The following is a 23,132-nucleotide window of genomic DNA, read 5'->3' on the forward strand; positions in this document are numbered from 1 at the left end:
GGGCGGCCCCCGCGGCTGCCCGGGCGGGCTGTACGGCGGGGTGGCCGGCGTGGCCTACATGCTCTACCACGTCGCGCAGTGCCCGCTCTTCGCGCCGTCGCGGGAGGCCTACCTGCGGGCGGCCCGCCGCGTCGTGGACGCCTGCCTGCGCTGCCAGGAGGGCGGCGGGGAGGCCGACGCCGACACCCGCGCCGCCTTCTTGCTGGGGGGCGCCGGGGTGTACGCGGTGGCCGCTTTGGTCTACCGCGCCCTGGGGCTGCCCGAGTTCGCCCGGCCGCTGGGCAAGTTCCGGGAGCTGAGCGAGGTCTGCGCCCCCCTCTCCTTCCTGGAGTGCGGCTCCGACGAGCTCTTCGTCGGCCGCGCCGGGTACCTGTGCGCCGCCCTGGTGCTGAAGCAGCGGCTGGGCATGGAGGTAAGGGCGGGCGGGAGGGAGGGATGCGGCGGGGAACCCCCCGGGGAGGAGGGGGGACACACAAGCCGCACCGTCGGGGCCGTCGGCCCGTCCCCTGGCAGCTGGCGGCGGTGCCCCCGGGCTGGCATCCCCCGGGCTGGCACCCTGTACCTCTGCTCCGCGGGAGAGGGGGATGCACCGCACCGGTACCGGGGCTCTCACCGCACAAAAGCGCCTTTTCCAGCTTGCACTTTGGGGGCACCCTGCGGGAAGAGCCCTCGGGGGATGAAGGTGTGTGTGTGTTGGGGGGTGTTCTGGCTTTTTGTAGGAGCTGTTACTTCGCAGCGCTCTTTCCCCAAAATAAAAGGTGCGCCTGTTGGAGGGAGCGAGGGGCGCAGGGCGTGCGGGATGCGGTCCCGCTGCTGGGGCAGGGCTCTGGGAGCAAGGGCCACGCATCCCGCTGCATCCCGCTCCCCGGGCACGCCGGGAGCATCAGCTGTCGGTTGCCAGGTGGTGAATTGCTTGGCAGGAGCAAGCCCGGGCTTTTCAAGAGCATTTCCGTAAAATGAAGTGGGTAGGAAAAGGATTAGTGTTGGGTAAAACAGGGTGGGGAACCTTATTAATAGTAAGTGGTGCTGTGCTATAATTTGCAAGCAAGGAAGTGGATTTTCAGAGGTGCTTGATTTTACTAATCCCAGCATACAGGAACTGGTAGTCTTGTGGAAATCTGGCCATGTATTTCAATTCTTTCCGTTACTGGGAGTTGTGGCGGTTTTTTGGGGGAGATGTGAGATGTGATTATGGTTCAACATGCTGTTGGTTTCAGTAGTGGGGACTTTACTGTAGGAAATTGTCATTGTCAGTGCTGACATTAAGAGCTTCCACTGACTACAGCATAGTAATTAATGCAACTGATGCTGTTTGCTGTGGTGTTTGTTACTAAGTGGTCAGTGCGGTGTCTGAGCAGGCATTTGTTAGATTTTTTTTTTCCTGTCCTCTTGTCAGGTCCAATCTATGTTTCCTCTGTTAATCACTGATTTGCAAGTTCATATGCTTCTGGCTTTCTTTCCTCCTGGGAGAGGAAGCAACTATTACAAGTAAATAAATGATGTAAAAACAAGTGGCTCTGCCCCATCCAATACCAGTCACTGCAATCAGAGTCTAAGGAAATTCATTTAATGGAGGACTCGGGAGACTCTAGGGTATCCAGAGAAGACAAGAAGAACGTTAAGTCAGTCGAATGTTTTGATTGCCTTGAACAAAAATTCTTACAGCACTAAGCATTTAAAGTGGTGCTGTTTCCTTGTATAGAATTGTCTGATAATCTGTTATTTGTAAATATAACACAACCAAACTTTATTCTGACAGCATTTTTTACAAGGAAAGTTTTTTTGTAGATGCATCACAATGCGTGTAGGTGCTCCATGCCTTGTGCAGCAGTGCCAGCCTGAGGGGATGGTTCCTCACAGAGGAACAAGCCATCCTTAGTAGTTCAGTTTGCATTGGGGGAGTGTGTCTAACACCCATATCAGTGCTTATGATGGTGTCGTGACATACCAGCTGAATGAGGTAGCTCCCTGGACTCTACTGCTTCATTTAATTCCTTCATCCATTTGTCTTACGTCCTTGAGAGCAATCGCTGAACAGTTTGGAGAGTAGGTGCATTCACCTCTGGCAGGCAGTGCAAGAAAGGGATAAAGCTTTCCTCTCTGTTTGCTTGCTTGATAAAAAATTATACTTTATGCAGCTGTAAAGAGTTAAAAATCCCCACAGATGAGCACAGGGAATTGTGGAATCCATTTAGCAGGTGGGTTAAATACAATCCTAGCGAGGTTTATTTTGCCACTAAAACATATTCTGTCTCCCCTTGCTGATGTTTTAATCAGCAAGTTAACATCCTTCCCTAATATTATTTATTCTGTCACCACATTGTCATTTTAAACATATGGTATACAGGAAATAAATCAAAATAATCCAAAGTATTAAGTATTAATAAACCCAACTTTAGTTTTTAATTCTAACAAAAAATAAAGCTTTTAACTAAAATATTTTGCCCCTTAATGAGGAAAATGATAATGATCTGTAGCCAGTATGTACTCATGCGCAAAATTTGCGTCCATAGATAAATGTTCCCATCCTAATACAGAATTATTTTAATTAGTACATTGGCAAGACCAGACCCTGCATCTTTTTACAAATGAAGAAAGGGATGCCCAGAGAGAGTGCATGTAATTTATTACCCAAGGTCAAATGGTAAGTCAGGTACATCCCAGAATAGAAGCAACGTCTTGTGATTCAAACCACTGGAAAATGCTACCTCCTGTAATTTGATTGTGCACAGTCTCACACGGTTCATTGCAGCATGTTTTCTTGTTTCCCACATATTTTTTTTTTTTTTTTTTTTGATGCAAACATTTCCAGCACAAAGTGAAAGCCATTCCTCACATTGAAATACAGCTGCTTCTGCCTGTATGGTTGGGTTTTTCCTCTGAATATGTCAAATGGTGACCTATATACAAGAAATTGCTTGCCCTTGAAGAGAGGCTTTCTGAGAAAATTTTACAATTTATGTTGTGCATTTGGTTTTTGTTTTTTCCGGGCAGGGAAGGAAGGAAACTGTTTTATTTCAGAAAATGCCAGTTTAGCTCAGCTGCTGTGCTCTGATGCATCGGTTTCTTACTAAAGAGTATTGGTGTTTTAAAGCTTCACATGTTCCTCAGAAAGTTAATGGACTGTCCTGAAGGATCCAGTCTGTTGAATAACGTTGACCTCGTGTGAAGAAGGCATTTACATTCAGCCGAATTTCAGAGTTTTAGGCTAATACAGCATTTTCCACTGATTAATTAATTGGGAGTTTTTGCATGAGTAAGGATTACAGTCAAGGCTTAACAGGATCTGACTTTCGTGATGCACTGTGCATTAGGGAAGACGGTGGTTTTCATCCTTTCTTTAATTTCCGTTACATTGTAGTTAGTGCTCCCCAGGCAGAGATGAGTAAAATACTGGTTTGGGAGAAACAAAGTGTCATTTATATAAGGTATAAATAAGGTGCATGTACTTTAGCTCTCCTTAACTGCTGTGTTCTCACTGTTCAGAGGAAGTTTTGTTTCTCTTCTGTCTTCTTCAGCTACCTCCTTTTCTGGTGCTTGGTTCATTATGTTTGCTTGGGGAAATTTGTCAGTCCTGCTTTTAATTCTCATTATTCGGTCTCTGTTTCCTCTTGCAAACAGTAGTAAGACACTGTTAAAATGGTGGTCCCCATCCCCCTGTTCTGATAGTATTTTATCCTCTCCTTGTTTTTTCTTGGTGGCGTTTCTGTTCCATTTCGTGGCTGATGGAGCGTGGTGTGTCCCGGTAGTTGCACTTCCTTCTGGCAGTGTAACTGTCAGATGACAGAAGTTCAAGTGGCTTTTTGCATCACCATCTGCTGAGATGTTACCACCTTCTAGCTCAGCTCAGATTTTCTTTTAATGACTGACTGAACCTATGGGCTTGACTTGGCTTCCACTAGCTCTGGGTTGCAGCAGAAACCACTGTGATAGGTAGCAATGTACCACATAGGAGGCAGGGCAGCATTCTCCATGACTGCCTGATGTGGTGGTTTCTTTAGAGACTGGACATCTAAAAGACATTGGGGATACCTTAAGAGACCCTTGCCTGCAGTTGCAGTGGTGACAAGCTGAACCAGCACACAGCCAAGCCAGTTCCCTCGGGCACTGTGCTGCTGGGGTGAGTCTTGAGAGCCTGCGAGGGACCTTGGGCCCTTTCATGCCATTAGGTGGTTAAGCTTTATGTCACTGTGGCAGAGGGGCACCTCAATTTCCTTTTCCAACAAATGCGATGTCATGATGTGGTGTGTGTTTCTGAGGTTGTTGTCCTGTCACAAGGGAGGACACAATGCTGATGTTACTTTGTTATAGGATGCCCAGGGAGGGCAATGGTCTTTCTAGTAGGACTCCATTGCATGTTGTGCCCTGCTAAAAACCATACTTAACCCTGGCTGCTGTCTTTCACCAGAGCCTCTTTTCTCTTGGACCTCCCAAGATTGCAAGTCATGCTGACCAACTTTACATGGAAAAGAGAAATAGCACTGCTGTGTGATGTCTGGGTGCCACAGCAAGGGAGATGTGAGGTGGGACTGGCTTTAAAAGGCAGTGGAACAGACTGATGTGCAGTGCATGGGACCTGATAGGTCCAGCCAGCGTATTTCATATTCTGGAAGAGAAGGTATAAATGAATGAAAACTATTTCCTTTCAACTTTTCAGACAACTCTAGATTATGTTACTTGTTCCTCAGAGTCTTCCCTCCAGCTAGTATTTAAAGACTTTTGTAGGTTACTGTGCTCCACATTTTTTGTGGGTTTTTTTTTTCAGTCTCTTAGAAAAAAATTCCAAAAGCGTGAGAGGAAGGAGCTTCCTGGATCCTGCCTAGAATGTTCATTTGCAGCTCTTTACAGTGGGATGTAAATGTATTCATGCTGAACATTGACATGACATATGAAAGACACTTGATGGATTAATCTTAGAAAGGGAAATCTGCAAAATATCCACAGCACCTCTGAGTGCTGTAGCGCAGGGTCCCTGTGTCGGGCTTTTAATCTCACCTATGCCTGGAAGGGAAGGATTGTCCTTTGAGGTGAGATTTCATTCCTTCTCTGTGCCCATTAAAGTCTTTCTCTCTGTGGACGAATTTGCCAGTTTATCTGAAACGTGGTGTTTGAAATGTCAAATATCATGGTGCTAGCTGGAGCTCTACTGATTTCATTTTACACAGGCCACTACACAGCCAGGATGTCGTTTGTTGCCACAGAGGATTAAAGTGAGACACCAGTTAAGATAAAAAGCTTTTGATCCTAGCCTACCTCTTTTAAATGTGCATTCTACTAGCCATGCTTTCCCAAACCACACACAGGGGGTAGATTTTGCATTAATTTGCTTAAATTGATGAATTTAAACAAGGAGTTGAAAATGTAAATTTTCTAAAGTAAACAGTGAAACAAAGGGAATTATTTATGTCTGCAGTGTTTTAGAAAGCGTTCTGAAATAGTTTGGGTTTGCATTTCAGAATTTCTCTGTTTTTCTTCAGCAGGGCAACACAAATCTTTTTTATTTTAAACAGCCTTCAAATTCTGAGATGGAGATGCCTTGATAATGGCTGCCTGGATTCAGTTCAGTAGAGTGGACGCTGAATATCCTGTTGTAGAGATAAAGTTGAAAATTTGAGGTGAATTTCAAGTGTATTGTTTAACTGTCAGTAAAAAACACTGTGGTACAGAGGTTTTGGTGTGGATCCTGCCAGGACTGGAAGCTTGATTGACACAAGTTTAGCTACATACATTATATATTCTGTCGCAGAAATACAGATTTCAACTGCTTATAGTGGAAGAGTGGTATTAATCTGCCATCATATTCTAAAAAGACAGTTTTGTACAAAAGCACTGTCATATCTCTGTACTGCTTTGTGCTTTTGCAAGAATGTTTGCCTATGCAGCATCATCTTTTTGCTGAAAAAGCAGCCCAAGCAGTAACACCAAGAAAAGCAATATATTTATCTAGAACTTCTCTTGTATCCAAAGTAGATCTCTACTTTCTCATCCTTCTTCTAACAGCTTTAAATTTCACATACTGGAAGTTAACTCTTAAAGTTTGTCAGTTGAGTCATCTTCCTCATAATCGCTGTGGAGAACTTCTAGGTCACCTTTTGGAGTTGGTTGGTACCACTCCTTAGCCCACTAAAAGCAGAGATCTTGAACGCAGTGTCTTTGTCCTCTGCAGAGCAGAGCGTGCTTGAAGATGGCTTGAAGATGAGATCTGTGGAACAAAATGTGGGAATCGGAAAGAGGGTGTTTTTCGGAAAAGCTGCTGAGCAGTTCTTTGGACCTGTGGAGTGTATCTGGTGACTGAATCTCTGGGAGCAGCCGGAGCCTTCAGAGTGTTTGAAGCAGAGAAACAGGGGGTCTCTGCAGCAGAGAGGGGAAGGGCTGGGGTGGAAGCTACTGTTCTTCACAGCATTAGTTACTTGTGGTCAGCTCGGTGGCACAGTGCAGGAGGTTCTTAAATCTGTTGCCTTAGGTTTTCAAATTTTTGTGTGTTGTATTTTATACATATGCCAAAGAACTTTATTACAACACTGTGTTACCACAGATAGCTATATTTGACATTTGTGTTTTCCTCCATGACAAAGACTAATAGTGGTTTTTTGGCATGGTTCTCCCAAAGGACCATATGGAAAGAAGGCATTTTTCAGAAAAGCTGCTGAGCAGTTCTTTGGACCTGTGGAGTGTATCTGGTGACTGAATCTCTGGAAGCAGCCGGAGCCCTCAGAGTGTTTGAAGCAGAGAAACAGGGGGTCTCTGCAGCAGAGAGGGGAAGGGCTGGGATGGAAGCTACTGTTCTTCACAGCATTAGTTACTTGTGGTCAGCTCGGTAGCACAGTGCAGGAGGTTCTTAAATCTGTTGCCTTAGGTTTTCAAATTTTTGTGTGTTGTACTTTATACATATGCCAAAGAACTTTATTACAACACTGTGTTACCACAGATATTTGACATTCATGTTTTCCTCCATGACAAAGACTAATAGCGTTTTTTTGGCATGGTTCTCCCAAAGGACCATAGTGGAGTGTATCTGGTGACTGAATCTCTGGAAGCAGCCGGAGCCCTCAGAGTGTTTGAAGCAGAGAAACAGGGGGTCTCTGCAGCAGAGAGGGGAAGGGCTGGGATGGAAGCTACTGTTCTTCACAGCATTAGTTACTTGTGGTCAGCTCGGTAGCACAGTGCAGGAGGTTCTTAAATCTGTTGCCTTAGGTTTTCAAATTTTTGTGTGTTGTATTTTATACATATGCCAAAGAACTTTATTACAACACTGTGTTACCACAGATATTTGACATTCATGGTTTCCTCCATGACAAAGACTAATAGCGTTTTTTTGGCATGGTTCTCCCAAAGGACCATAAGCAAGAGTTAACTGCATTAACTCAAAGTTAAGCCTGGATGACATAGCAGAAAGAAAGAGTGCATGTGTAGAGCATGTGTATATGGTGGCATGTGTGACGGCAGAGAAACAGGCAGGCATGGGGAAAAACAACGTTTGACAGAGGCTGAACAGAGAGGAGAAACAAAGATCCAATAAAAAATTATTAAAAAGCAAAAGAATAAGTTACTGGCAAAACTAAAAAAAAAAAGTAAGGCTGCAAAGGGGTGGCAGAATTCAAATATGAAGGTGAAAAGGCAAGAAATAACAAAGACCCTGGAGCAGGGGGGATTTAAAACTAAAATCAGGTTCTCTGTCAAACTGATGTGGATCTGATAGCTGATGTAATCAGTTTAGAAGAAGATAAAAGTTCAACAGAAGGGTAGAGACAGGGAGAAAACAGGCTAGGGAGCGGCAGAGGAGTAAACTACATTTTGTTGAGGAAAAGTACTATTTTTGTCTGCTTGTTTCTTGTTTGTCACTCTTCTGTCGCCATATTCTCGTTGCATAGGCTCATACACTTACAAAAATAGCTGTCATCACATTCAGTGCTTGCAAATTCAGAGCACAACTTTAAGTCTTTTATTCCATATTTTGTTTTTCTAAGGAATAATGGAGATAACTACTAGACTAGGTGTCTGGAAGCAAATATGGGCATTTTCATTAACATTGTTGTGCTTCTCTTGACACTGACATTTTCCTATTACATGGATATAATACTATAAATTAGTATGTGACCTAAACAGTAATGCTGTTAGTAAACCTGACTTTGGTACCAGGCTAAAGAAGCAGAAATGTGAAAGACTGAGCTGCTCCTAAGAGGAAGAAAAGAGCATGAGGCTGACACCAATTACCAATGAAAGCATACTTCAGAGATCTAAAATGGAATGATAAAATTAAGCCTTAAGTTTCTCTGTAGTCATTTAATACGCATATTTAGAGTATTACACTTGTATGTAAATTGTAGCTGACCTGTGCTCCACACTAGAGATCTGGGAGGCAACTGAAATGGGAAAGTTCCACGGTCCTGCTCCGCTGCTGCTGCAGGAGCCTCCCAGCACAGCCTGGGGTAAGGCATTTCCTATAAATGAGGGGTTTGTTTGTCAGCCAGCTTCTCCATTCCACCCCCTTTTTAAAAAATCAGAATTCAATATATGCAGTCAGGTCATGATTTTTGATAAGGTAGTCTGTCAAAATGCCTTTTTGTCTGAGTCTGTCATGCAGCTCTTTCACCATTGACAAGCATGAGATTAAGCACCGACTGATGTTGCGTAACCTTCTGTCCACTTCATTACAACAAAGCTCGACCCTGGACCAGGGGGGATTTAAAACTAAAATCAGGTTCTCTGTCAAACTGATGTGGATCTGATAGCTGATGTAATCAGTTTAGAAGAAGATAAAAGTTCAACAGAAGGGTAAAGACAGGGAGAAAACAGGCTAGGGAGCGGGCAGAGGAGTAAACTACATTTTGTTGAGGAAAAGTACTATTTTTGTCTGCTTGTTTCTTGTTTGTCACTCTTCTGTCGCCATATTCTCGTTGCATAGGCTCATACACTTACAAAAATAGCTGTCATCACATTCAGTGCTTGCAAATTCAGAGCACAACTTTAAGTCTTTTATTCCATATTTTGTTTTTCTAAGGAATAATGGAGATAACTACTAGACTAGGTGTCTGGAAGCAAATATGGGCATTTTCATTAACATTGTTGTGCTTCTCTTGACACTGACATTTTCCTATTACATGGATATAATACTATAAATTAGTATGTGACCTAAACAGTAGTGCTGTTAGTAAACCTTACTTTGGTACCAGGCTAAAGAAGCAGAAATGTGAAAGACTGAGCTGCTCCTAAGAGGAAGAAAAGAGCATGAGGCTGACACCAATTACCAATGAAAGCATACTTCAGAGATCTAAAATGGAATGATAAAATTAAGCCTTAAGTTTCTCTGTAGTCATTTAATACGCATATTTAGAGTATTAGACTTGTATGTAAATTGTAGCTGACCTGTGCTCCACACTAGAGATCTGGGAGACAACTGAAATGGGAAAGTTCCATGGTCCTGCTCCACTGCTGCTGCAGGAGCCTCCCAGCACAGCCTGGGGTAAGGCATTTCCTATAAATGAGGGGTTTGTTTGTCAGCCAGCTTCTCCATTCCACCCCCTTTTTAAAAAATCAGAATTCAATATATGCAGTCAGGTCATGATTTTTGATAAGGTAGTCTGTCAAAATGCCTTTTTGTCTGAGTCTGTCATGCAGCTCTTTCACCATTGACAAGCATGAGATTAAGCACCGACTGATGTTGCGTAACCTTCTGTCCACTTCATTACAACAAAGCTCAATGAAAATACGCTGTCAAAAACAATTATTCCTTATCTATGTTGTAGGATTATTTTCAAGTGATAGTTAGTGGGTTGATTAATTTTTCTAGGGAGTAGCAAAGCAAAATAATTGAAATAGCTATTTCATTTCAGGCAAACGTGATCAAGAAGTATCTTAATAGCAGTCCAAGCTGTTGCTGAGTCATTTGGTGTTTCTCAGCTCTGTATTTTGATGTGTGAGAGCAGAACCATAAATCTATTTTTGCAGCAGATCAGCATTCCTGAATTGCTCATTTTAATGGCTTAATATCTCTTGTTGAAGAACAGTGGATCATGAGCAAGATTGAATGCATGTCAGACAGCACTGAATGACCCACAGAATAAAAAATGTGGCAGATAAATACACCTTCAAACTGTCTAAGGCATTTAGCTATTTTGTGTGGCTAATCTTCTGGAATACTCCTATTCCATCATTGATACAATGTTAATGTAATCGAGGATTTTTATTTGGGGATGTGCTGGTCAAATTCAGATTTCATTGCCAAGGAAATGGAAGCTGCTCGTAACAGCGTGTGGGTCTGGGGCAAGAAGCAGCACGGGACAAAGCAGCTCTCAGCTGGTGGGTCAGTAGAATTGGAAAATGGTGGATATTTAATGTTCCACCCTGGCAGTGTTCTGCAGTTTGTCTACTTGGTCCTGACAACCAAGTGATATCCCTACCAGTCAAGGAACTGGTAGGGACCTTGAGAGGTAAATCAGGCTGCCATCTAGCCCCAAGGCTGGTGTGCCTGTGTCCTCCCTGGCAGCCCCTCTCGCTTCTCTTCTCTTCATACCCCACCAGTGATGGAGGATCTGCAGTCTGCCTTGGCTGTCTGAGGCACTCTTTTGTTTTCCCTGTTAGAAAGTCGAGCATAATAACTAATCTAAATCTTGCTGTAATTTAAGCCTGATAGTCCTGGGCATCAAGAAACAGTGAGAAATTCTCTTCCTCTACATTTCAAGACTTATAATGTCTACCCTTAATCTTCTCTAGAACAAACAATCCCGGGCCTTCCAGTCTTCCCATGTGTCATGTTTTCTACACCTCTCGTCATTCCATTGCACTCTGCCAGACTCCCCTCAGATTTTCCTGAAGAGTGCCAGAAGTTGGATGCATGGTTCTGGCACAGGCCTTTCTAATTGAGCAGAGAGATAACTTTGTGTTTCTTCCAGGTCTTGTTTCTATTTATACAGCTCAGTAAGGTGTTTGTATCTCACACCAGCGTGACACTGACTCACATCCAGCTCATGACCTGCTGTTATCCAGCAGTCTTTTAATGGGCCGCTGCTGCATGGGCAGGTATTCATTAGGAAAAGCCTCTGAATAATTGAAATAGGTAGGGGTCATGTAAAGCCAGGGAATCATTGAACCGCAGAAGCTGTGTTGTCATACACAAAATTTGAAGATTCTTCAACTGAAGGAGCTTTATTTCATTAATGCCAACTAGAGAATCTCCTTTACTTTGTTCCCTGAATAAAACTGGGAGTATGTTATTCTATGTTGTAACACCAGATGTGACATTATATATTTAAGGGAACATCTGTGAAGTGATAGGGTTTCTTTGTGGAAGTATAGTTGGAACAATATATTTGAGAGGACCATATTAAGTCAATTATTTTGTCCACATTAGAAGTCAAGGAATTAGTGACATCTGAAGAAGTGTCTGGAGGTTAATCTTAGTCTATTCTTGTGATTTACTTCTGTTGCTAATGTAAAGATAAAGCTGAGCGTTGTCTCTCTCCCTAGTTCTGTCATCTTCAATAAGGGCCATTTTACATATTCTTAGATCCACCAGCAGCACAAATCAATGGACAGCTATGCTTTTATTTTTATAAAAGTTTCTAATAGGTTCATCCAACATCACCAAATGTGGGGTTTTTTTAATCTTACCGGAACTGTCCTAACAAAAGTAGATTGTCTTGTGGTAAAGTAATACCTGTAGGCAGTAGTTGGAAGCATCACCCATGCCATAGGATGGCATGGGACCACCAGTTCATAGGACCTTGAGCATGCCATTTTCACTAAGGTTCTTTATCCCTTTGTAAAGCTAACTCCTGATTTCTAGGTATTTCTACTTGGCATCTCTAAAATGGCAAATACTATACTTAATTGTTTTTTTTTTTTTTCCTAAGGCTAATCCAGTGATTAATTAGTCGAAATTACAGTTATAATAGCAATGGACCCCAAGATAGACATTCCACTTGTAGCTGTTTAAATTTGATCGGACTTAAGTTAGTCAAATATGAACTTAGTAATAGAACAGCAAAACAAACTTCTTCAGGCTCCTTAAATAAATATTGATTTGTTTGTTCTTGACTTTGCAGAGCTGAATCAATCATCAGCTTTCTTATGCCAGGCTGCCATTTTCATACATACACATTTTGTATTATGCCAGCAAAAATACCTGGGAATAATGCTTATATAACCACTGCATATCCAGAAGAAAAAATGTAGACCGAGTTATAGTAGGAATGCATTTATCCTATTTTGGGTTTTTTCTCTAAGCACTGTGGGACTGCTGGCTTATTTGGCGAAAACAAATATTGTGAGGTAAATTTTTAAAAAACCACACAGGTAAGCTGAGTCAAACTCAAGAGTTGAAGCTGAAGATTTCTAGAGGAGTAAAATCCATACCATCTGGTTGGACAATGTATCAACACACTCGTATTTAGATTTGGCTCACTCATAGAGTCAAAGCATGGCCAAGGCTGGAAGGCATCTCTGTAGATCTTCTGGTCTAGAGCAGGATGAGAGCATCAGAGCCATGTCCACTTAGTTTTGAGTATTTCTACTCCATGACCTTCCTGGGCAACCTTTTTCTGTGCTTGACCACCTTTACAGTAAAAGAGTGTTCTTTTCAAGTAGAATTTTTTGTCACCGGGCACTGCTGAGGAGCCTGGCTCTGTCTTCTCTGCTCCCTCTCGTCAGGTGTTTATACAAGTTGATAAAATGTCCCCTGAACCTTCTCTTGTCCACACTGAACAATTCCTGATTTAATACATGGAAAGCACCCATGGAGAGACAGAAACATTACTCCCATACATTGTAATCATTCCTGTTCCTTTTTGCCTCTTTCCCTGACACCAGATTGACAATGCTATTCCACATCCCCTGACTTTCCCTAGTACCTTGGATGGGCAAAGGATCGTAGGGTTTTCAGTAATGTCCAGTCCCCTGCAGCTGCAAGCAGGGAAGAGCCTGAAGTCCAGAAGGGTCCAAAGAAGCCTTTCAATGCCACACAGAGCCTTCAACACCAGTTGCATCTCTCCTCATCAATCATTGCTGTATCAAGGAAGGGCAGAATCTTCCCCCAGTAGCAAAGTATTAAGGTTGACAAAATTATTCCTAGCTTTTGCAGGTTATTGGAAAGGTTCTGGATCTGAAGAGCTTTAGTGTAAAGAATTTTTTTTAAAAAAAACAAAACAATCTGAGAGCATACTGCTGCCCAAGGGATTCTTCAGTGCCTTGCACCCCTGCAGCATTGAACATCTGTTATTGAAAATATCTAGATAATCTAGACATCAGAGGTGGACCATGCCCCACAGTAAAAGGGAGTACAAGAAATACTCTAAATGTACCTGTCCCCCTGTGCTATGGAAAGATTATTTCCTAAGCCCACATATTAATCAAACACCTGAGATTGCTGTTTGCTAGTGGAGAAGGGGAGTTCCCTGTCCCACATTATGTGTGAGGAGCCATGGATGCATCAGGGGAAGAAGGCAAAACCTTTTTCTGGAAGCTGAGGTACAGGCCAGAAGTGAAAAAACATTTTTTCTGGTGTCTGCAGATAGCGTGAGGGCTGTGGGGGAGGTTCTTTTTTGTTGTTTTCATATGGGATATTTTTCAAATTTTGCAAGACAGACATCAGAGGACTTCCGTGTCCTTCTGGGCCCTTGAAGCGAAGCTGCTTTTCTGCAAGGGCATCAGAATATTAAGCACACAGAATAGGTGGGAAAGGCATCTAGCAAAGAATTTTCTTCTTCACAAGCTTGACTTAGAAAACACGTTTTGCCATCTGTAGGTCCAGAAATAGCTGGGCAGGCCCTCCTGTCTCACTTTGCACGGTTCCCTCTGTATGGCTGCAGAGAGTAGTTGTGTAAAATGACAAATCCAGTGAGAGAAGCATGGCATTGAGTGCTCCCAAGGCAGCAGCAACACAGTGAATTTGTAGCATGAGGTAGTAGTAATTCCTGTTAGCTATTTATACAGCACTTTGAGATCTTCAAAGGCAAGGTAATGGCTAAGTGCAGTGAATATTTGTTTATTATTGTTGGTGGTGGTATGAGTTGTTGCTGGGCTCTTACTTCTTTCTGTGTGAGGTGAACTCTTTTAGAGCAATCTCTTTTTTCCCAAAACATGCTTGATTTATACAGTCACAACTGGGAATAAGTTACGCAAAGGGAAGATGGATAACACTTTTCCAACTTTATTATAGTACCAAATGGCAGTCTTTTAACTAGGAGAAAAGTACAGATGGTGATCCCATTGCTTACCAAGTAAGCTACATTTTAAAGAGCACAGTATCCCACACTTCCTCAAATTAATCCCATGACTTTTACTCTTGCCCTTGAAATATGGCAATATTGAATTAAAAGTGACTGTCTGTATCTGAAGTATGACGTGAATTGTATTTGAAGTTGTGGGCGTATTTCCAGGCAATGCTAATGGCACTGTATGCCACTGGAAACTCTTTTGTTATTGTCTTTTCCTTTAGAACTGTCTTCGTCGATGTGCCTGGGAAGATCTAGGAGCCACATACAGACCATCAGGATTTTTACTACATCAGGCTGCTACCATAGTCTAAGAGTAGGGTAAAATTCAGATGACTCAGAGGACTCGATCACCTTCATCTGGTTTCCCTGCATTATGTTGTCAGCATTCTTCTTGTAGCTTAAGTTGATATTTCATTCAGTGGCTTATTGGCATGGCACAAATTGCAGATCATCGCGCAAAGTAAAAGGGGCATGATGCCAGCATGGAGTTCTCTAGAATTACCTTTGCTTGAAACACAGTGCTGTTGCTACCTTAAAGTGACTAATCTATGCTTCTGTTAGCCTGTGAATGATGCTGTTTTGTCATTTACCTCATTAAATAATTTCACAGGTAACCAGATAGTTTCTCAGCAGCAAATATTTAGACACACTTCCAGAATTCACATGCCTCATAAATAACTGCATAATGGAACGATACATATAAATTAGCCTGACTTAGAACAATAAAGAAGTCTTGCAAGACAAACAAGATCATTTGTTGTAAATAACAGAATTATAAAATTAGTGGCTGATGAAAGAGCAGTAGCCAATACCCTGTTTACATTTGAATAAAACTTTTGATGCAGCGTCAAATATAATCATCCTTGAAAACTGAATTCATGATGGGTTGGATGGGGGCATTGTGGATTTGGAATTGGCTGAAAGACCACAAGCAAAGCTAATCATAAGTACTAACAAAGGGCTGATGTGGGAACTGGTCTTATTTATTATCTTCATTAATGACCCAGAAGAGGCAGCTCACTGGATAATAATTACTTTGGGTTTTTAAGCAAGACAGGTGCCAAATACCATACACAGGCAGAGGGAAAGTATGAAAACAGCTCAAGAGATTAAAAAATGAGCTAAAATAAGGTTTATTTTTAGCAGTACAAGCACATGTATCTGGGGAGAATTCTCTTTACTGCTAGGAAAAAATCCATGCTAGGAAGAAACTGCGATTCAAGTAAGCTGAAAATGACAGAGCTTGAGTTACTCATGTACTCAGTTCACATGAGTGTTAGCATGTTATCTGCCTGTGTGCTGCATCATTGCTTGTACATCTGGATGTAATGTGGTAGCACATCAAAGTTCTACACTTACTTTAATGTAAATTAATGTTACGTTTCTTTGTGTTTATTCTGCATGGGAATGATCAGCTAATATAACTGAAAATTCACAACCAGTTCTGATAGAGGTTAACACAACATGGCATGAAGGTCAGTGAAATTTTGGACTGCCTACGCAGGTGTACCACCCAATAGAGACATGGATTCACTCTCTATGATTTCTCAGGCCTTTCCGTTGCCACTCTAGATGCTAAGACCCGAAAGTTCTGTAGTCAAACCTTACCCCTGCTGCTGACTAAGGTTTGATGTACCTAAGTGTCTGAGGCACCTAGTTTATGCCATTGAAGTCTTCTGGGCATCGTTTGATAGGCATGCAAATCCAAATGCTGCATTGTGGGGCACATAAGCCATGCCAGAATTCATAAGCCAATGACCGCGTCACTTACAATCCATGGAGCTCTGTTGCATATTTATAGTGCCCTCTTTTCTCCGTGGCATTTATGCAACCTCTCCCAGTTGTCCTCCTGTAGTAGTGGCAGTTTGAACTCAATCTGACCTGCTGTGACTCTTCTCTACCTCTTCCAAGGGAGGTTGTAAAGCTGCATCTGGGGACCACATCCCACCTAGCTCCTCTCTCCCTGTCGCAGTCTCTTCCCAGTTTGTTGGGGGTGCTTTTCCCACAGAACCCCAGCCAGGGTCTGGCCTGGCGTAGAGTAAAAGCAAACTAAGCATCGTGTCTTTTCCCACTTCCTGCAAGGGCAGGATGTCTTCACCTCTCATCACCCTTGCAGGTTTTAAGACCAAATTGGGCTCTCAGCAAATTACAGTCCAGGCGGGAGCCATAGTCTCTTCCTTTTTATACACAATAAGCTTGGGATTTCATCACTAACCTGGTAGTTCCAATTCCCATCCCTTCTTTTTCTGGCACAGTGCAAGAATTTAAGCTGATGCTTCGAAGGTGAGTGTGCTGATGGCTAGAGCAAGTCTCTCTTATTGCAGCTCTGATTGAAATTACTTATATAAAATACTCAGATCAGGGCCTGAAGGGAAGTGCCCCAAACTCCAGGCTCCAAAGTCATTCTGTTTCTTTGTCACCTAAAGTGTAAGCAGGGAAAGAAACTGTTCCTGCTCGCCAGAGACACACTAACTGTGGAACAGCTTTTGAGTAACAGTTTTCAAACTGTGCTACACGCACCACAACATGGACATTGTCCAAGTAGTTGAACGCTTCCATTTGCTTGCAGTGAGGGGCACAGCAGTGTACAAACAAACCTTTCTTCTTCAGGATTTGTTTCCAATGCTCCATCTGGTTTAATATCTTGTACCACTACTAGATGACTCAGAGTAGCTGCACGAATGTCTGTGGAAGGTAATTTTGAAACGTATTGTCTGTAACATGTCTAACCTGCATTTTTTAAGGGCTGCCTTTATTCTCTGCAACATAAGGTTTAAATTTCTTCCAGAATTAGTGGGCTGAGTTCTGGGAGTTGATTGTATGACTTGGCCTTGTAACATCTGTCAGGAATAAATATTCTTACATTGTAATATCTGATGAGTTGAAAGGTGATAAATTACTTATTTTAACAACACGGGCTAAGAAGAATTGTCTATTTAATTCAGTTGGAGTGGTGGGGCACTTCTGGCAGTTAACCCAAGAATCTTTTTTAAAAATTGTCACTTTAATTATAGAGAGGTTCAGTTTGTACGGTGCAAGTGGACTCAGCTAAATTTTGCAGAAATAAGCTTCCTAGCTTAATTGAGTTTTAGGTGAACAGAGAGATATTTTGTCTTTTCATAAGCTTTGGCTTTTCATAAGCTATTACTTTGTTCTTACATCACAAGATAAAATAACTTTTTGTGTTCCTTATCATATTAATTACCTCCTGTCCAGAAAATAAATGTTGCAGTCTTTATAGCTTCACTTCTTAGAAAAAATCTTACTTATCTCTAAAATATCTGTTTCTGCTTCTCTTTTTTTTAATTTATTTTGTTTTATGTTGATAATGGGAAAACAGACCTGGAGAAATATAAGAAGAAAGAAAAAAGCAATAGCTGCTAAAGTAGCTTTTTAATAACCATTTCAGTATTACTCTCATGCATCCTAACATTTTTTGTTTGCTTTCTACAGTGCTGCAATACAGTAAGCAGAGATTTTCACTGAGCTGTTCACAGCACTATGCAAATTGTCACATACAGTTTAGGTCCTTCTCTTCCAGGAGTGTAAGATTTTGAGAAGGTCAAGGACTCCTCTAAGGTAGTGAACTGTTACAACTGTGCATGTGTTATACAGCCACTATCAGGGCATTCCATGCATCCCTACATAGCATCTGAATTTGTAAAACTAAGCTTCTATTGGTTTTAAATGGGGAAACAAACCCACATTGCAATTGGGAACCTCCAACGCTGGCAGCAATCTTGTTGTCTTTCTTGAACTTTAATTTAAAACAGATGAAGAAAAGAATAGTATTTTGCTTTTCTGTGCTTCTGTAGCTCATCTCTGCAAGTTTAGCACAGTAACAAGCTATACAGTCTTTTATGGATAGTTTGGCAAATAGTACTTTCTGTAGCAGAATTCATTAGCAATTGGTACGATTGGTTCTGAGTTGTGAACGAAATAGATGGTGTTTGGGTAGAAGAGCGCAAAATGGATGCTCTGCCTCAGCCTCTCCTCTCAGCCACTTTCCTTCCCCATCGCTTTTTTTGTTTGTTCTGACACTTCTGCCATGTGTCTTTGAGGAGGCATATCTGTTTTCTTATTTAGTTCACTAAGCCTGTGAATGAAGTATGCTCATTGCATAGAGGGAGGAGGTCTGCACGCTTGGAAAACAAGCCTAAAGGCATTTGAAGTAGACTGGGAATTGTTGCATGGGGAAGATAAGAGGACTGGATGATGATGAATGATGAGGAATTTGGTATCTTTAACATGAAGAGGAAAAAAACATAAGGCTGCAAGGCTGCTTAATAATGTATAGAATGAAGTCTCTGTCTTCCTGGGTTTCAAATTTGGTAAGTTGCAGCCATGTGAACAATGCTAAACAAAGCACTGAGGAAGCCAAAAAAAGGAGGAACAGTTGCTTACATTGTAATATTTGATTAGTTGAAAAGTGATAAAATGTTATTGACAGGTGTACTCCAGGCCCAAGCCTGTAGTCCTGATAGAAAGAATTTCCCCCTGGATAACAGTGGAAATTTGACTTGCATCCTGCAAGCACAGATGCATCTGTGAACCGTGACCTAGCATAACTGCTTGAAAGGCAAATGAATTCCTGTTAAACTGAAAATCAAGCAACATTGGGTAGTTCTGTCCAGTACATCTTAATCCTGGGTGTATAAACAGCAATCTTTCATTTTATTGCTAGGTTTTTAATTTCTCAATGTATTTGCAGTAGCAAAGGAGCTTTACAGCAAAAGTGTAAAGCTCTGTCTCAACACAAAATATAAATCATTATTTGGAATTCTAGCTTTGAGGGAGTGGTGACTCATACCTAAACAGAAATTTTTAATCCTCTTTCATTTAAATATGGAAAAATGGTATAATGCCCAGCTCGTCACAAGAAACAATCTCCTTGAGAATATTTGTTGACATGAAGCAAAATTCTTCCACGAGTTCCAGGGAGAGCTATTGTTTATAAATGCAGCTTTATTCAGTAGAGGCATAGAGTGTACACAGCCTTGAATTGGAGAAAAAGTGATGAAAAAAAACCCAAATATTTTTATTGTGTGTGCTTCAGATTGGTGCAGAGCAATGAACAAGGATGCACCTGCTAGTCACTCCCCACCAAACTCACTGAAATGAGAGTCGGATCAATCCTTGAAGAGTTAGAGGTTTGCTCAGCTGTATCAGTTAGGTTTCTGCACACAAGGTCAGCATTTTCTTCTGTCAAGTTAGCCATATTCTGTAGTCTCAATCTTTAAAGGCTTCTACCTCACACAAAATGATTATCAGTCTCAACAGACTGTGAGCCAGCCCCGTAGCGTTACTGGCAAATCATGGAATAACAAGAATTTACAAGAATAATTACATGGCATAGAAACCCTACTTTATGGACCTAGTTACTGATTGATTTATTGGACTCTATTCCTGGGGATCATGAAATGACTCCATTTTTATATCTATGTTAGATATTATGCCAACCGGTAAAAATTCCAGTATTTCTTATAGAATACTTGTAAGGAGTAACACCTCAAGTCAAGACCTATTCAGGTCAATGAGAACTTTGATATTAAAAGTGGTAGGAATGATCTAATAGGTGAAATGACTTCGACAAATTGAAAAAGCTTAAATTTGCATGAGACTGAAAAGGCTCTTTTCCTTTTCCATCACTCTAAGTGATTAAGATGATGGTATTACTCAAGATGAATTGAGCTATGAACATCCGTAGAGATACTGTCAAGGAACTAGCAATCAATCTTTCTTTTTCTGTCCCCATCCTATACTTTTTATTTATTGTATTATGTAGTTGCTTTCACTGTGATCTTTTAGTTTTATTCATCTTTTTTGGCTATCTCACATAAACGTAATTATTGCTGCTGAAACAAGTGAAGCTTTAAAGTTATATACAAATGCAGCATGAAAATAGAGCAATTTTGAGGGTGACAGAGCACTGGAAAAAGCTGCCCAGAGAGGTTGTGGAATCTCCTTTTCTGGAGATATTCAAAATCTGCCTGGATGGTTTCCTGTCCAACCTGCTGTAGGTGAACCAGCTTTGGCAGGGGGGTTGGACGAGATGATCTCCAGATGTCCCTTCCAACCCCTACCGTTCTGTGATTCTGTGTGATGCAGTGAAAGGGTACTTAGGATAAGCTGGAAATTGATAAAAGGTTGTGCGACCACACAGGTTCTGTGCAGTAATTTGGTCAGAGAGACGCCTCAACAAAGAGTGTGGTAGAAAAACACTTCATCATCCAAATATGCTATATGCAAACTGCTAACTGTTTTCTCCAGGCCAGTATTTATATTTGGAATTCGAATTTGGGATTTGAATCCACACTGAATTTGGATGTAGACCATTGTCTTCAGACACAGCTAGTTAACATAGCCCAGGAGCTCTTTGAATGTTTCATCTCTCTTTTTACCCCCTTGCCTCTCTCCCAGGGCCAGTGACGCCAAACCATCTCTGTTTTGTGGCATCTTTTGCAATGTAGCACCCATCTGGCCATTCCCAGCCCAGGCAAGAAATACAAGAACCAACCACCAAGCACATAGCCTCTACCAGGAGAGATCACTAAAGCAGTAAGGTTTTGTTAAGTCAGGTATATACACTATACTCTTCTCTCTTTGTCTTTCTTAACCAAATGTCAGTTTGAAAGAACTTTGTCAGTTTCCCATAGAAAACTAGACTAAGTCCCTCAGAGCTTAAATTTTGGAGATGAACCAGGGATGTCCTCATTTCCTCTTACATTTAGTGACAGTGCTTTCCAGTGCCTGATTTCACTTCTATATTTAGTGGCACCTTCAAAATTAACTATGTCTTCGTGAACTTGGCAGCAGTATGGTTCATAATCTTAAGAGGTCCAGCACGATAATTTCTCTTAGCACATTTATACTCCTCAGAAGTAAATACATAACATTTTATTAGATCAGTGCCCTATTAGATGCCGAGTGCTCTCCTTTCCAGATGAAGTAAAGGAATGAAGGAATGAAAGTGTCCATTTCTTTCTGAAGACCTTCAGGATATGGCTTAGCAACTTTCTTTGCTTTCTAGATACAGTTGTCATTTTCATTTGTAGGATTCTAAGCCTAGGTCAGCTTCTCTGTGAAAAATACTAGCCTTTACTGACTGACTTGAGATAAAATTCTACCCATCTCATGTTGACCTGCAGGTGTGTACAAGCACTAATAAGTTCATTTTTCCACGGGGCGGTCTGCCTAAGCAACCGGTAGCAAATGCTGGTGTCCAGTGCATCATTTTTGAGTTCAGACTAAAGGCACTTCCATGGTTACCACAATGTTTGGAGAGGCTCTCTCATCCATGTTACAAGTTTTTATCTTGCAAAGGCTGTTTCATCAATCCTGTTTTGTGCTGCTCTGGAGCTGGAAGAATGGCTAGTGCATAGCCTCTGCATATGCCTCTGCATCAACCAGTTCCAGCACTGGGGCAGCTTTTCTACAAGAAATGTCTGTGGAACAGATGAAGGCATGGATTAACTTCCAATAAACCAGCAGACCTGCTGTGAAGGGAAAGTAAGCTGCCCAAAATACACGGGCAGAGCAGATGTTCCTTGCTTACTCGTGTGAAAAATGGGATGGGATCCTGGGGCAGCACAGCTACAACACACTGGGCTGCCCGTTACTCAAACGAGAGTGCAAGGTGCCCAGCTTGGAAGTTGTTTATCATCATAACGCAGAATTGTCAGGGGCACATATTTGGAGTGCAGAAGGATAGATCTCCCATCAGGAAATGACAGCTCCACGCTGCAGTTTTGGCATAAACTAACTTAAGACTTGGGTACTGATGTACTGTCTGACTGAGACTAAACGGAGTTAAAGGATTTCCCACTGATGAAGGAAGTTTTTACATGAATAATCTTCCTCCTACCAAGTATCCTCCATGCAGCGCTAATCTCTGACTCATTTGCAGCTGTTATAAGCTACTCCAATGTCTGGTGGAAGAGTGGTTGGCACACAGGAGCTCCAAACAAGGATTTGGATCACAGAAAGGTGATCAGTGATACTTCCATTTTGGCCGGTTCCCAGGGTCTGTGCCCCCAGAATGGCTCAGCCATGCTTTATCAGGCTGGTGAATAATAGTAGTAAAGGAAAAAAGAAGCATTTTTACTTGTTTAGTGAAAATAGTTGGGGTAGAATTCTGCCATGTGGAAAGAAGCCTCACCAAGCAACGCTGGGTTTGTTTCCAAGTCAATTTGCAAATCATATTTTTACTGTTTTTAAACATGCTCTTCAATTCATGCTCTTGAATTTGGGTGCAATTCTAGGGAGAGATGCTTGAAATTAAATTGTTGGCTCTCTATGGTAACTCTACGCTTTACTGGGCAGAAGAGAACCTGCAAGTGGGATGCAGACAGCTGCCATGTGAAAGTCATATCATAGGAGTGCATCCCAGGGGCACCTCACTTCTGTGATGGGGCTTGTCCTCCTGAGCAATACTCTGCTGTCTTTGCTGTTGACCAGCCAGTTTTGGCTAAACGGCACCTGAGCTCTCAAGAGGCAGACTGACACCTTCTGAATCCTGTTGGTTATCTGAACTGTTCTGCTCTTAGATCTGCTCCTTGACATTCTTTATACTTCAATTCTTCAGCAGCAGAGAGCGAGGGGTTGTGCTTCTGTACTTTATTCAAGTAAAGAGGGTGACGGGGACCTCCTGTTTCCTTCCCAAGACCTAGGAGAGCCACTGTATTAGAACTAGATAGCTGTACCCAGCCAGAGTCTGGTAAATGAATGAGAGGTGTTGGGGTCTGTCATTAATTGGGGGTGAGGTAGATAGGAGAGTGTAACCAAAGAGACTCATGTTTTCCCCCTCTCTTCATTGACCCGGGTTAGGGGGAGCTTAAAGAAAGGATGATTGCTGTTTTCTCCTTGAAACTCGCCAGTGTTTAAGTTGAGACACAATGAATGGAGATGCTCATTGTGTTT

General features: G+C 42.0%; 1 protein-coding gene across 1 annotated transcript in view; it reads left to right on the forward strand.

The window, feature by feature from the left end:
- The first annotated feature begins 10 nt into the window (after window positions 1-10).
- Window positions 11-23,132, forward strand: part of LOC106894993 (membrane transport protein XK-like) — a 61,363-nt gene continuing 38,241 nt past the window's right edge. The window contains exon 1 of the mRNA XM_014954059.1: window positions 11-412. Within this exon, the coding sequence (XP_014809545.1) occupies window positions 59-412 (354 nt within the window). The 5' untranslated portion in view covers window positions 11-58. The remainder of the gene's footprint in view (window positions 413-23,132) is intronic.

This window comes from Calidris pugnax, unplaced genomic scaffold (assembly GCF_001431845.1).
Source record: "Calidris pugnax isolate Ruff unplaced genomic scaffold, ASM143184v1 scaffold246, whole genome shotgun sequence".
NCBI classification, from domain to species: Eukaryota; Metazoa; Chordata; class Aves; order Charadriiformes; family Scolopacidae; genus Calidris; species Calidris pugnax.